The sequence below is a fragment of the Bombina bombina genome, chromosome 2 (assembly GCF_027579735.1).
Source record: "Bombina bombina isolate aBomBom1 chromosome 2, aBomBom1.pri, whole genome shotgun sequence".
Lineage (NCBI taxonomy): Eukaryota > Metazoa > Chordata > Amphibia > Anura > Bombinatoridae > Bombina > Bombina bombina.
Window position 1 is genome coordinate 87,481,109 of NC_069500.1, and position 15,023 is coordinate 87,496,131.

The 15,023-nt window shown below is 38.9% G+C and overlaps 1 protein-coding gene across 14 annotated transcripts in view; it reads left to right on the forward strand.

Annotated features, from left to right (window-relative positions):
• NEDD4L (NEDD4 like E3 ubiquitin protein ligase) overlaps positions 1-15,023 on the forward strand; it is an 826,963-nt gene that overhangs the window by 581,527 nt on the left and 230,413 nt on the right. The window contains exon 1 of one of the 14 annotated variants that reach the window (XM_053701161.1): positions 2,123-2,346. The exons of the other annotated variants lie outside the window; for them this stretch is intronic. Within the exon in view, the coding sequence (XP_053557136.1) occupies positions 2,287-2,346 (60 nt within the window). The 5' untranslated portion in view covers positions 2,123-2,286. Of the gene's footprint in view, positions 1-2,122; positions 2,347-15,023 lie in introns of those variants that run through there. 14 annotated transcript variants of the gene reach the window in all.

Here is a 15,023-nt window from a genome sequence, read left to right on the forward strand (position 1 = left end):
TTTGTGCAATAAACATTTTTAATACTGGCTAATTGTAGCTTAAAGTGAATGTAAAGTCAGCCTCTCACGGGAATGCCACAGTAATCGTCATTGAAAAATAGATGAACTTTAATTCATCATTTTCAAAGAATTACTTTGTTTTTGCTTAAATTTACCTTTTTAGCTGCTCGTTTTCAGTAATGCTCATCCGCCCGCCATCTTTCCTGTTTGAGTGACAGATTATGATAATTGCTTTAGCCCAATCATTGCTTCTACCACAGGGGGACAAACCCCTTTTTTTATATGTCACTTGCTCCGAATGCGCATGCGGTAAAGCTGAAATCCTGTACTCAGTTTAGACGCGCGTTCACAGGTTGCGCATGCGCTATATAAAAACAGATTTTAATTCATTACAAGGTGATTTCTCTAATGAAAGTCTAAGGAGCTAAAAAATATGCCGTTGCGCTCTATGCCACGATAATATTCAATGAATGTATTCATTGAATACTGTGTAGCTAGTCAATATTATCGCCTTTCAACGCATGCGCTGTTGATGAAGTCCACAGGAGCGCGCTTGGAGACTATGTATAGAGAACGCTCTATACGTTACACTGAGGAGAAGTAGGAAGTAGGGGCTGGGAGGAGTTGGGCTTGTAAACGGCAGCAAATTGGTGAGATAAATATATACATAGGCATTTATTTTTTTGAAGAAAAAAAATTACGGTTTATCTCATAGACACATTTGGAATAATAATGAGGCATAAAACCAATGTAAATTGACATTCACTTTAAAGGGACATAATACTCATATGCTAAATCAATAGAAAGTGATGCAGTATATCTGTGTGATTAGGAAATATCACCTGAGCATCTCTATGTAAAAAAGGAAGATATTCACAATTTCTTCAGCTCACCAGAGTAAGTGTTGTGTAAACAGTTATACGTCAGCTGCAAGTAGAGAAAAAAACATTAGGCAATCAGCATTAGCAGTGCTGAGGTAATGCTTTGCCTTTGCTGTGATCTCATGAGATTTCACTGAAATCTCACGAGATTTCATAGAACTTACTTAAACAGAATTGGAAAATAACATGACTGCCAGGACATGACAGATGCACACTCCCTTGTAAGTCCTGGGACAAGCATCCTGACTGGCTGCTTAAAGTCTCTTTACAGTGGAGTGTGAATACTTAGGAAATTTGAGGTAAAATATCTTCCTTTTTTACATAAAGATGTTAAGGTGATATTTTCTAGTCAGCTTTTTACAGCTATGCTACATCACTGTCATGTGCTTCAACATTTTGGTATCATGGCCCTTTAATATTGGCTAAAATTTTAGCCGGTTGGTCAGTAAAATCAGCCAGGTGGTGCAACGGATAAAAAGGCTCTGGGGAGAGCAGTGGTGCGTATACAGCATAAACAGTAATAACTTTCACTAGAAGCATCTTTGCTAATGCCTCTATTTATTTAAAGCTGAAATGCTTTCCTGCACATTTCAGTTTTGACCTTTCTTTCGCTTTCATCCTGTGCCACTTTAGCTGCAGTTACTAAACCGTTTGCAAGTGATCTGCATCTTAACTCCCATATTAAAATGATTCTTGCAACAAGAGTCCTTAAATCCTGTCATCACTGCTTGGTATTTTCATCTTTTGTCTGATTTTTTTTTTTCTTTTTCTGCCGTTGCATTAAGTGGCGTTGTACAAGTCTTAAGTGTCCACTCCTTTTCAATGGAATAGAAGAGATAATGCAGTGGCGTTTGTTAAGATTACAAATTATGATAGACAAATTGTTGACTGCTAAATAAATGTCATGCAATTACTTTAATTATAATGTACGGTGCAGTTCAAACGGCTAATGCCACAAAAATTGTGATAGCTTAATGAATGGGAAAATGCAAGTGGCATAGCACATTAACAATGACTGATACGTAGGTGGTACCTATTTTTTTTTTTTTTTTGTAAAATCTAGTTGTCATGGTACTGCACAGCTTTGGTTTTCCCAATAAGCTGTAACTATTTTGGGACTGTTGTTCCCTAGTCATTGTAACTTTAACATCGTGCCTGCTTAATCCGCAAAGGCCCTCTGTCTGCATGCTACACATTACAGATTTACAGAGGGGGCTGACCAGGCGTTTATCAGCGTACTGAATGTCCTGGGAACATCATCTCCACACGGCTGTCACTTCTCTGTTATCCGGATGGAACTGATACATTCTTCTATTCAAAATGAAGGTGTTTTTTTTTTTTCTGTGATAAGTTTTAGGTGAATTGCTTCATATTCATACAGATAATAATCAAGGTAAATTCAACCATGTACAGAACTAGACCTGATCTATTCAACGTTCATGTTAATGATTGTCGTGGTGTCCAGGTGAGTCAACTTTAATAATTCATATGTAATGTTATGTATGAGGAATTGTGTTTGGTCTATCTGTATGTCTGTCTGTCTAACTATCTCTCTATATCTATCTATCGGTATGTCTGTCAGTCTATCTATCTATCTATCTATCTATCTATCTATCTATCTATCTCTGTCTTCTCTTTATCTGTCTGTCTGTCCATCTCTCCTCTCTCTCTCTAATTCTACATAAGTGTGTGCCTGTGTGTTGTTTGTAAAGGTGCTTAGACATATGATTCAGAAAAGCACACATAACTATGCAGGTCATATGATGTATACAGGTAACCGACTACTGCTATTTACATGATTTTAGGCCGGTTGGTAGCTATGTATGTATAAATGTGATCATCCATTTGCATTTTCATCCTTTGGGTTCTGCCACATAAATATCTTAAAATAATTATTCCATAATATTTTATTGTATGTATTTATATAAGTATATGTGTACACACACATACACAAATATTATGTAAACAATGTACTAGAGGAAAAAATAGCAAGGATGGACTAGTGTGTTTTGTGAGCTAAATCAATAGCTTTTTGTATTCTGTTGATAAAAACAGAAATTATTTCCTGCTCTAGAAAATACAAAATAAGAAGTATAAGGATTTTGAAGCTTTGAAATGCTGTGATATATATTGATTGTGAAATAGGCAGCAAACTTTTTCTATTGTCTGGTTTTGCGAACATCCATTATTGATTACAGTAAAATTTCTTTTGTTTTTATGTATGCTATGAGTTGGTTAAGCTGGAACTATAAACATGTCTATGTGTAAATATATCACGTTTATACAAACAAAAGCTAATGGACAATGTATATACCTAGGTATTTTAAGAATTAATCTGTATGTCATACTGTAAACAATAAGACGCCTTTGCCTTTCCCCAGCTCGGAAAGGAGTTAAATTTGCCTTTGTTGTGCTCTGTTCTCTAGTATTACACATCAAAGAACAAAGGAACTAAAAATAATGATTCTAGCATCTTAACTAGGAAAAGACACCCAGGATATTTCTCTGCTTAAGGCCTGACATGGAACAATTATATGGTGTGTGTGTGTTTATTTTATATTTCATTTTTTTGTTCTCATGTTTTGTTTGCATTCTAAATTCTTAGGAAAAGTTTTCATTATGGAACGTTATGTGCACTTGACTGTGTTATACAGTCAACAATAATTAGTACTTTTTATTGGCATATATATGTGGTCTTCTTAAGAGTGGCAATTATATTATTATTATTCTTTTATTTATTAATTTTCTGTTTCTGTGAAAAAGGTTACGTAAAGCTAATTGGTTGTTTTCTTCAAGAAACAAAAATCATTGTGCATTTTTAAATATTTAGAAGAAAAAATTGATAAGAATTGATTAGGTCTTGATAAGAATTGATAAGGTCTAAGAAAAGTTATGTTTGGTAAGATTCTGAACTATGATACTTTTGAAGACAAGCAGTACTACAGATTTATGCAAATCTTTGCACAAGGTTATAGCCCAAATTAATTCTTCACTTATTACTGTAAATCGGTGCTACTAGTTATAACCTTATATCTGTAATACTGTAACTGTAGATTGTATCCACTGTGTGTGTGTGATTAAAGGGACAGTAAAGTCAAAATTAAACGTTTTCTGATTCAGATAGAGTATGCAATTTGGAATAACTTTCCATTTTACTATTATTCTCTAATTTGCTTTGTTCTCTTAGTATCCTTTGTTTTCAAGTATATCTAGGTAGGCTCAGGAGCTGCAATGCACTACTGGGAGTTAGCTGCTGCTTGGTGGCTGAATATATATGCCTCCTTAATGGCTCACCAGATGTGCTCAGGTAGCACTCAGTAGTGCATTCCAGCTCCTTCAACAAAGGATACCAAGAGAATGAAGCAAATTCGATAATAGAAAATAGAAAGATTGCCCGCTCTATCTGAATCAAGAAAGAAAAATGTCTTTTTCATTTCTCTAAAGTTCTATTTTTATTAAAAGATCCTGGTCATATTAATTTGCTTTTTGTTGTTTGGTAGGGTACGTTTAACTTCATTCAATTAAAATTCATGAGTAATAGATTTGTTTTGCTATGTCCATGAGCTAACAACAGATTGCCTGTCACCCACACATGATTTTTTATCTCATATCTAACTCAAAGCTATGAGGGAGTTTGCTTGTTCCCTTCAAGAAATGTAGCTGTGCGTGGTAAAGGTACAAACTTGTTGAATCCTGCAGAAAGATCTACAGTAGTAAGATCTTGCATAAATGACCCTGCGACCACATATTTAAGAAGATGAACCTGCTTTTTTTTTTTTTTTCCCTCTCCGCCACCTTAAAAGTGGTGAGATCAACTATCTCAACACTCGCCTGTTCGGGGTAATTGACACTCCCTGCTCTAGCGCACTTGGTTGCGCGAGAATCCTCTTGTGCAATTGATAAATGTCGCCCCTATCATAACACTTTGGCAAGTGGCGATTGCAGACAAGTAGGTTCACTACTTGCGAACCTGTTCAGCTACAGGGATGGTAAATTTACCCCAAAGTATTCTTTTAAAGGGACAAAAATTCAAAATTAATTGCCCCATAAAATATTTTAGGAATGAAAGTAAAATAAATCATACAGCATACATTGTTTCCCCTCTACCTTTACTGTGAAATAGATCTAAAAACTATCACTGTTCTACTTCAACAGAGAGGGTGGAGCTTAAATTGTGTAGTAAGCTTTTTGAAGATTGGCCAACCTGTCTGCATACTACACAGTGTTTGCTTAGAGTAGTGCACAAATGTATTAAATCTAGCTCTAACTAGCCACAAGCCCTAACTGTGCTTACTCATATGGTTTTCAAGTGTCTTAGTCTTGGACTACCCTTGATTTGCCAGACCCAAAATATTGTATTCAAATTTTACTTTTTTTTCCAAAAATTTATTTTTACCTACAGGTGCTCTGCAATACAGTGTTTAATTAATTGATAGTATATCCCTTTAAACATACTGCATAACATAATAAGTAAACATTATGATATCATTGTCTAACGTGGTGCCCAGACTTTAGTGATGTGGGGGTCTGCCTTTTTTAAGTTGCAGTGATTTACTTGTGCTGTACCAAATATAAGTGCATATGCACTAAATGTGTGTGGACGGTATGTGGTCTTGGGCATTTTAATTTTTTTAAGATCCGGGTAGGGTTAGGGTACTCTTGGAATTAACATACTAAAAATCAGGCGTCAACGCCTCTGAGGCTGACAAAGGGTATTTCTTCACAGAATATGACCACAGTGACAGTTGACTCTTCTTACAACCTCACCAAACACTGTAGAAACACAAAGAAAATGGCACAATATTTCAGCACTCAATTGAATAAATACTGGCGCACCAGAAAAATAAATATACTCACAAACAAATTGCACTCAAAGAGCAAATAACGCAGTCCGGCCATGTTAGCAGTTCCCCAGATAGCTGACCCTCTCGCAAATCCACTGTCTCCTAGATCAGGATTTTCCCACAAACTAACTCTTTCAAATATTTTCTTAATGACCAGGATGTGATAAAATGTCCAAAATAACTAGCTGATGAAACACCGTACATAATGCTGAGAAATAAATATTACCTCAGAATTTGTGGATTTTATTTTATACAAACCAGTTATTTTAGAACCCCAATTTTTACAACCCTAATTCCGAAAAAGTTGGGACAGTATGGAAAATGCAAAAAAAACTAAAGAAAAAACCAAAAAACTATTAACACATTATTTAATGTTTTACTTTGTGAATTTAATGTATTTTTGAAAATATACACTCATTTCAAATCTGATGACTGCAACAAGTTCCAAAAAAGTTGGAACCTTTTCTTTTATTAGCACTTATTAAAGGGACACTGAACCCAAATTTTTTTCTTTAGTGATTCAAATAGAGCATGCAATTTTAAGCAACTTTCTAATTTACTCCTATTATCAAATTTTTCTTCATTCTCTTGCTATCTTTATTTGAAAAAGAAGGCATCTAAACTTTTTTTTTTAGTTCAGGACTCTGGACAGCACTTTTTTATTGGTTGATGAATTTTTCCACCAATTAGCAAGAACAACCCAGGTTGTTCACCAAAAATGGGGCGGCATCTAAACTTACATTCTTGCTTTTCAAATAAAGATATCAAGAGAATGAAGAAAATGTGATAATAGGAGTAAATTAGAAAGTTGCCTAAAATTGCATGCTCTATTTCAATCACAAGAGAAAAAATTTGGCTTCAGTGTCCCTTTAAGCGTTTGGGCACTGAAGACACCCAGTAGGTTAAGTTTAGAGAGCAGAATTTTCCACCATTCATCCATTATGTATGTCTTCAGCTGCGCAACTGAACGGCCCTTTGTTTCCTTATTTTGCACTTCATAATGCGCCACACACTCTCAATCGGAGACAAGTCAGGACTGCAGGCAGGCCATGCTAGCACTCTTTGCTTATGCAACCATGCGCTTGTAATTCGGGCAGGATAATGCAGGGACAATGCAGGATAATGCAGTGACATCCCTGGAAAATACGACGTCTGGATGGCAGCATATGTTGCTCCAAAATGTATACATATCTTTCTGCATTAATGGTACCCTCACAGATGTGAAAGTTACCAATGCCATGGGCACTGACACCCCCCCAATACCATGACAAACCCTGACTTTTGGACCTGATGCTGATAAAAGCTTGGATGGTCCTTTTCCCCTTTGGTCCGGAGAACACAACGGCTATTTTTTCCAAAAACTATTTGAAATGTTAACTCGTCGTACCACAAAACACAAATCCACTGTGCTACTGTCCATCTCAGATGAGACTGAGCCAAGAGAAGGCCGCAGCGCTTCTAAACAGTATTGATGTATGGCTTCTGCTTTTCATAGTAAAGCCTTAACTTGCATCTGTAGATGTTGTGGTGAATGGTGTTGACTGACAAAGGTTTACCAAAGTATTCCCGAGCCCATATCAGGATATCCATTACAGACTCATAACGGTTTTTGAGATAGTGATGTATGAGGGATCGGAGATCAAGCGCATTCAGAAGTGGTTTTCAGCCTTGCCCTTTATGCACTGAGATTTGACCGGATCCCTTGAATCTTTTAATTACATTGTACACTGTAGAAGGTGAAATTCCCACAATCGTACCGATTTGTCTTCGTGGAATGTTGTTCTCAAAGTGTTGGATTATTCACTGGTGAATCTGTTGGCAGATTGGGAGCCTCAACTCATCCTTGCTCTTGAAAGAATAGGCCTTTTTGGAGACTCCTTATATACTATGATTACACGATTGGCTCACCTGTTTCACATCACTTTCTTATTTCAACTTGTCACATTGCTATTATCCCTAAATTGACCCTGTCCCAACATTTTTGGAACGTGATGCAGTCATCAAATTTGAAATGAGTGTATATTTTCAAAAATGCATTAAATTCACAAAGTTAAACATCAAATAATGTGTTTTCAATATAGTACAGGGTGAACTGAATTTTAAAATGACTTTTTTTTTCTTAATTTTCCATACTGTCCCAACTTTTTTGGAATTAGGGTTGTATCACACTTTATAAACTGTCCCTTATCCAATCAGCAGCGTTAGTTACACAGCAGGATCCTGTGATTAGCACTGCTAATTTAACCCCTTAAGCCATTTGGATGTAGATCTACGTCATGCATTATATGCCCATCATACCGCATGATGTAGATCTACGTCCGACATATTGGAAGCCCAAGCAGTCTCGGTTGTCTGTCTTCATATGGTAATATAATATAATATAATAGTCCTTGATACATTTTCTGTACAAATTGCAAAATGATGCAAGATGACAATTTTTATTGAACAGTAATATGTATAGGATGTTAAATGTTGATGTTTTGGGAAATAAGCTGTTGCTAAATGTGGAACAATAAAGTGTCTGTCTGAAATATACAGGAAATAATCCCTAGCTGCTTTGCCAATTTTTTTTTTATTTTTTTTTTTAAATTTCTTTTTCCAACAGTTGGTTATTTATGTAATTTTTTTTTTTTTAAACTTCTTTGTCTGTTACAGAAATTATACTTTATTTTTTATGTGCCATACAAATAGTAATATGTGAATGCAATAAGTAAAAATAGCTTTTGCAAATCGGGTATAAAATGTTATAGCATCAAAGGAGCTAATCACATTATTATCATTAATATTATATTGTTATTGTATACTTGTATACATTTTTTTAGTTAAATGTTATGTAAACCCCTTGATATTTATTTGTTCATGAGCTCAGGTCTTCAACTGTTTGTCCTGGAGTGTATCAACTTTCAACTCTTATTCTAGATGTTTGTTAAAAGACAACAGAATTCATAATTTTTTACAGGAAAATACATCCTGTCTGGTTGGCAGTCTTTTCTCTTGTTAAGTGTATCCAGTCCACGGATCATCCATTACTTGTGGGATATTCTTTTTCCCAACAGGAAGTTGCAAGAGGATCACCCACAGCAGAGCTGCTATATAGCTCCTCCCCTCACTGCCATATTCAGTTATTCTCTTGCAACTCTCAACATAGATGGACGTAGTAAGAGGAGAGTGGTGTATTATAGTTAGTTTTTTTAACTTCAATCAAAAGTTTGTTATTTTTAAATGGTACCGGAGTGTACTGTTTCATCTCAGGCAGCATTAGAAGAAGAATCTGCCTGTGATTTCTATGATCTTAGCAGAAGTAACTAAGATCCATTGCTGTTCTCACATATTCTGAGGAGTGAGGTAACTTCAGAGAGGGAATGGCATGCAGGTTTTCCTGCAATAAGGTATGTGCAGTTAATATTTTTCTAGGGATGGAATTTGCTATAAAATTCTGCTGATATGTTTGGTGACAAAACTTATTGGGGCCTAGTTTTTCTCTTGTTAAGTGTATCCAGTCCACGGATCATCCATTACTTGTGGGATATTCTCCTTCCCAACAGGAAGTTGCAAGAGGATCACCCACAGCAGAGCTGCTATATAGCTCCTCCCCTAACTGTCACATCCAGTCATTCTCTTGCAAGCCTCAACCAAGATGGAGGTCGTAAGAGGAGTGTGGTGTTTTATACTTAGTTTATTCTTCAATCAAAAGTTTGTTATTTTTAAATGGTGCCGGAGTGTACTGTTTATCTCAGGCAGTATTTAGAAGAACAATCTGCCTGCGTTTTCTATGATCTTAGCAGAAGTAACTAAGATCCATGGCTGTTCTCACATATTCTGAGGAGTGAGGTAACTTCAGAGAGGGAATGGCGTGCAGGTTTTCCTGCAATAAGGCATGTGCAGTTAATATTTTTCTAGGGATGGAATTTGCTAGAAAATGCTGCTGATACCGAACTAATGTAAGTAAAGCCTTCAATGCAGTTATAGCGACTGGTATCAGGCATATTAATAGATATACATACTCTTATAAAAATGTAATATAAAACGTTTGCTGGCATGTTTAATCGTTTTTATATGTATTTGGTGATAAAACTTATTGGGCCCTAGTTTTTTTCCACATGGCTGGCTTGAATTTTGCCTAGTAACAGTTTCCTTAGGCTTTCCACTGTTGTAATATGAGTGGGAGGGGCCTTTTTTGGTGCTTTTCTGTGCAGATAAAAATACTGACAGAGACACTCAGCTTCCCTCTGCATGATCCAGGACATCACTGGAGGGCTTTTTTTGACAAAATTTGTGTTTCTTAAAGGTGCAGTAACGTTTTTTATATTGCTTGTAAACTTGTTTAAAGTGTTTTCCAAGCTTGCTAGTCTCATTGCTAGTCTGTACAAACATGTCTGAAACAGAGGATACTTGTTCATTATGTTTAAAAGCCATGGTGGAGCCCCATAGGAGAATGTGTACTAAATGTATTGATTTCACCTTAAACAGTAAAGATCAGTCTTTATCTATAAAAGAATTGTCACCAGAGGGGTCTGTCGAGGGGGAAGTTATGCCGACTAACTCTCCCCACGTGTCGGACCCTTCGCCTCCCGCTCAAGGGACGCACGCTAATATGGCGCCAAGTACATCAGGGACGCTCATAGCGATTACTTTGCAGGACATAGCTGCAATCATGAATAATACCCTGTCAGAGGTAATATCCAGATTGCCTGAATTGAGAGGCAAGCGCGATAGCTCTGGGGTTAGACGAGATACAGAGCGCGTAGATGCTGTAAGAGCCATGTCTGATACTGCGTCACAATATGCAGAACCTGAGGACGGAGAGCTTCAGTCTGTGGGTGACGTCTCTGAATCGGGGAGACCTGATTCAGAGATTTCTAATTTTAAATTTAAGCTTGAGAACCTCCGTGTATTGCTTGGGGAGGTATTAGCTGCTCTGAATGACTGTGACACAATTGCAGTGCCAGAGAAATTGTGTAGGCTGGATAAATACTATGCAGTGCCGGTGAGTACTGATGTTTTTCCAATACCTAAAAGGCTTACAGAAATTATTAGTAAGGAGTGGGATAGGCCCTTTTCCCCACCTCGTGTCCCCTTTTCCCCACCTCCTATACTTATAAATATGTTTCCAATAGATGCCACTACACAGGACTTATGGCAGACTGTCCCTAAGGTGGAGGGAGCAGTTTCTACTTTAGCAAAGCGTACCACTATCCCGGTTGAGGACAGTTGTGCTTTTTCAGATCCAATGGATAAAAAAATTAGAGGGTTACCTTAAGAAAATGTTTATTCAACAAGATTTTATTTTACAGCCCCTTGCATGCATTGCGCTGGTCACGGCCGCGGCGGCATTCTGGTTTGAGGCCCTGGAAGAGGCCATCCATACAGCTCCATTGACTGAAATTGTTGACAAGCTTAGAACTCTTAAGCTAGCTAACTCATTTGTTTCTGATGCCATTGTTCATTTGACTAAACTAACGGCTAAGAATTCCGGATTCGCCATCCAGGCGCATAGGGCGCTATGGCTCAAATCCTGGTCAGCTGATGTGACTTCAAATTCTAAATTACTCAACATTCCTTTCAAGGGGCAGACCTTATTCGGGCCTGGTTTGAAAGAAATTATTGCTGACATTACTGGAGGTAAGGGTCATACCCTTCCTCAGGACAGGACCAAATCAAAGGCCAAACAGTCTAATTTTCGTGCCTTTCGAAATTTCAAGGCAGGTGCAGCATCAACTTCCTCTGCTTCAAAACAAGAGGGAACTTTTGCTCAATCCAAGCAGGCCTGGAAACCTAACCAGTCCTGGAACAAGGGCAAGCAGGCCAGAAAGCCTGCTGCTGCCTCTAAGACAGCATGAAGGAGCGGCCCCCTATCCGACAACGGATCTAGTAGGGGGCAGACTCTCTCTTTTCACCCAGGTGTGGGCAAGAGATGTTCAGGATCCCTGGGCGTTGGAGATCATATCTCAGGGATATCTTCTGGACTTCAAAGCTTCTCCTCCACAAGGGAGATTTCACCTTTCAAGATTATCTGCAAACCAGATAAAGAAAGAGGCATTCCTAAACTGCGTACAAGATCTCCTTGTAATGGGAGTGATCCATCCAGTTCTGCGGACGGAACAAGGACAGGGGTTTTATTCAAATCTGTTTGTGGTTCCCAAAAAAGAGGGAACCTTCAGACCAATTTTGGATTTAAAGATCCTAAACAAATTCCTCAGAGTTCCGTCATTCAAGATGGAAACTATTCGAACCATTTTACCCATGATTCAAGAGGGTCAGTACATGACCACAGTGGACTTAAAGGATGCCTACCTTCACATTCTGATTCACAAGAATCATCATCAGTTCCTGAGGTTTGCCTTTCTAGACAGGCATTACCAATTTGTAGCTCTTCCATTCGGGTTGGCTACAGCCCCAAGAATTTTTACAAAGGTTCTGGGCTCACTTCTGGCGGTCCTAAGACCGCGAGGCATAGCGGTGGCTCCTTACCTGGTCGATATCCTGATACAGGCATCAAGCTTTCAAATTGCCAAATCTCATACAGAGATAGTTCTGGCATTCCTGAGGTCGCATGGGTGGAAAATGAACGAAGAAAAGTGTTCTCTATCTCCTCTCACGAGAGTTTCCTTCCTTGGGACTCTAATAGATTCTGTAGAAATGAAAATTTACCTGACGGAGTCCAGGTTATCAAAACTTCTAAATGCTTGCTGTGTTCTTCACTCCATTCCGCGCCCCACGGTGGCTCAGTGCATGGAAGTAATAGGCTTAATGGTAGCGGTGATGGACATAGTGCCATTTGTGCGCCTGCATCTCAGACCGCTGCAATTATGCATGCTCAGTCAGTGGAATGGGGACTACACAGATTTGTCCCCTCTACTAAATCTGGATCAGGAAACCAGAGATTCTCTTCTCTGGTGGTTATCTCGGGCCCATCTGTCCAAGGGTATGACCTTTCGCAGACCAGATTGGACAATTGTAACAACAGGTGCCAGCCTTCTAGGTTGGGGTGCAGTCTGGAACTCCCTGAAGGCTCAGGGTTCATGGACTCAGGAGGAGAAACTCCTTTCAATAAATATTCTGGAGTTAAGAGCAATATTCAATGCTCTTCTGGCTTGGCCTCAGCTAGCAACACTGAGGTTCATCAGATTTCAGTCGGACAACATCACGACTGTGGCTTACATCAACCATCAAGGGGGAACCAGGAGTTCCCTAGCGATGTCAGAAGTCTCCAAGATAATTCACTGGGCAGAGACTCACTCTTGCCACCTGTCAGCGATCCATATCCCAGGTGTAGAGAACTGGGAGGCTGATTTTCTAAGTCGTCAGACTTTTCATCCGGGGGAATGGGAACTCAATCCGGAGGTGTTTGCTAGATTGGTTCTCCGTTGGGGCAAACCAGAATTGGATCTCATGGCATCTCGCCAGAACGCCAAGCTTCCTTGTTACGGATCCAGGTCCAGGGACCCAGAAGCGGCACTGATAGATGCTCTAGCAGCGCCTTGGTTCTTCAACCTGGCTTATGTGTTTCCACCGTTTCCTCTGCTCCCTCGTCTGATTGCCAAAATCAAACAGGAAAGAGCATCGGTAATATTGATAGCGCCTGCTTGGCCACGTAGGACCTGGTATGCAGACCTAGTGGACATGTCATCCTTTCCACCATGGACTCTGCCTCTGAGACAAGACCTTCTAATACAAGGTCCTTTCAATCATCCGAATCTACTTTCTCTGAGACTGACTGCATGGAGACTGACTGCATGGAGATTGAACGCTTGATCCTATCAAAGCGTGGTTTCTCCGAGTCAGCAATTGATACCTTAATACAGGCACGAAAGCCTGTCACCAGGAAAATTTACCACAAGATATGGCATAAATATCTTCATTGGTGTGAATCCAAGAATTACTCATTGAGTAGGGTTAGGATTCCTAGGATATTGTCCTTCCTCCAAGAGGGTTTGGACAAAGGATTATCAGCTAGTTCTTTAAAGGGACAGATTTCTGCTCTGTCTATTCTTTTACACAAGCGTCTGGCAGAAGTTCCAGACGTTCAGGCATTTTGTCAGGCTTTAGTTAGAATTAAGCCTGTGTTTAAACCTGTTGCTCCTCCATGGAGCTTAAACTTGGTTCCGTTTGAACCCCTTCATTCTATTGATATCAAACTTCTTTCATGGAAAGTTCTTTTTCTGATGGCTATTTCCTCGGCTCGAAGAGTCTCGGAGTTATCTGCCTTACATTGTGATTCTCCTTATCTGATCTTTCATTCAGATAAAGTTGTTCTGCGTACAAAACCTGGGTTTTTACCTAAGGTGGTTTCTAACAAGACTATCAATCAAGATATTGTTGTTCCATCATTACAGGGAGTGCAGAATTATTAGGCAAGTTGTATTTTTGAGGATTAATTTTATTATTGAACAACAACCATGTTCTCAATGAACCCAAAAAACTCATTAATATCAAAGCTGAATAGTTTTGGAAGTAGTTTTTAGTTTGTTTTTAGTTATAGCTATTTTAGGGGGATATCTGTGTGTGCAGGTGACTATTACTGTGCATAATTATTAGGCAACTTAACAAAAAACAAATATATACACATTTCAATTATTTATTTTTACCAGTGAAACCAATATAACATCTCAACATTCACAAATATACATTTCTGACATTCAAAAACAAATCAGTGACCAATATAGCCACCTTTCTTTGCAAGGACACTCAAAAGCCTGCCATCCATGGATTCTGTCAGTGTTTTGATCTGTTCACCATCAACATTGCGTGCAGCAGCAACCACAGCCTCCCAGACACTGTTCAGAGAGGTGTACTGTTTTCCCTCCTTGTAAATCTCACATTTGATGATGGACCACAGGTTCTCAATGGGGTTCAGATCAGGTGAACAAGGAGGCCATGTCATTAGATTTTCTTCTTTTATACCCTTTCTTGCCAGCCACGCTGTGGAGTACTTGGACGCGTGTGATGGAGCATTGTCCTGCATGAAAATCATGTTTTTCTTGAAGGATGCAGACTTCTTCCTGTACCACTGCTTGAAGAAGGTGTCTTCCAGAAACTGGCAGTAGGACTGGGAGTTGAGCTTGACTCCATCCTCAACCCGAAAAGGCCCCACAAGCTCATCTTTGATGATACCAGCCCAAACCAGTACTCCACCTCCACCTTGCTGGCGTCTGAGTCGGACTGGAGCTCTCTGCCCTTTACCAATCCAGCCACGGGCCCATCCATCTGGTCCATCAAGACTCACTCTCATTTCATCAGTCCATAAAACCTTAGAAAAATCAGTCTTGAGATATTTCTTGGCCCAGTCTTGACGTTT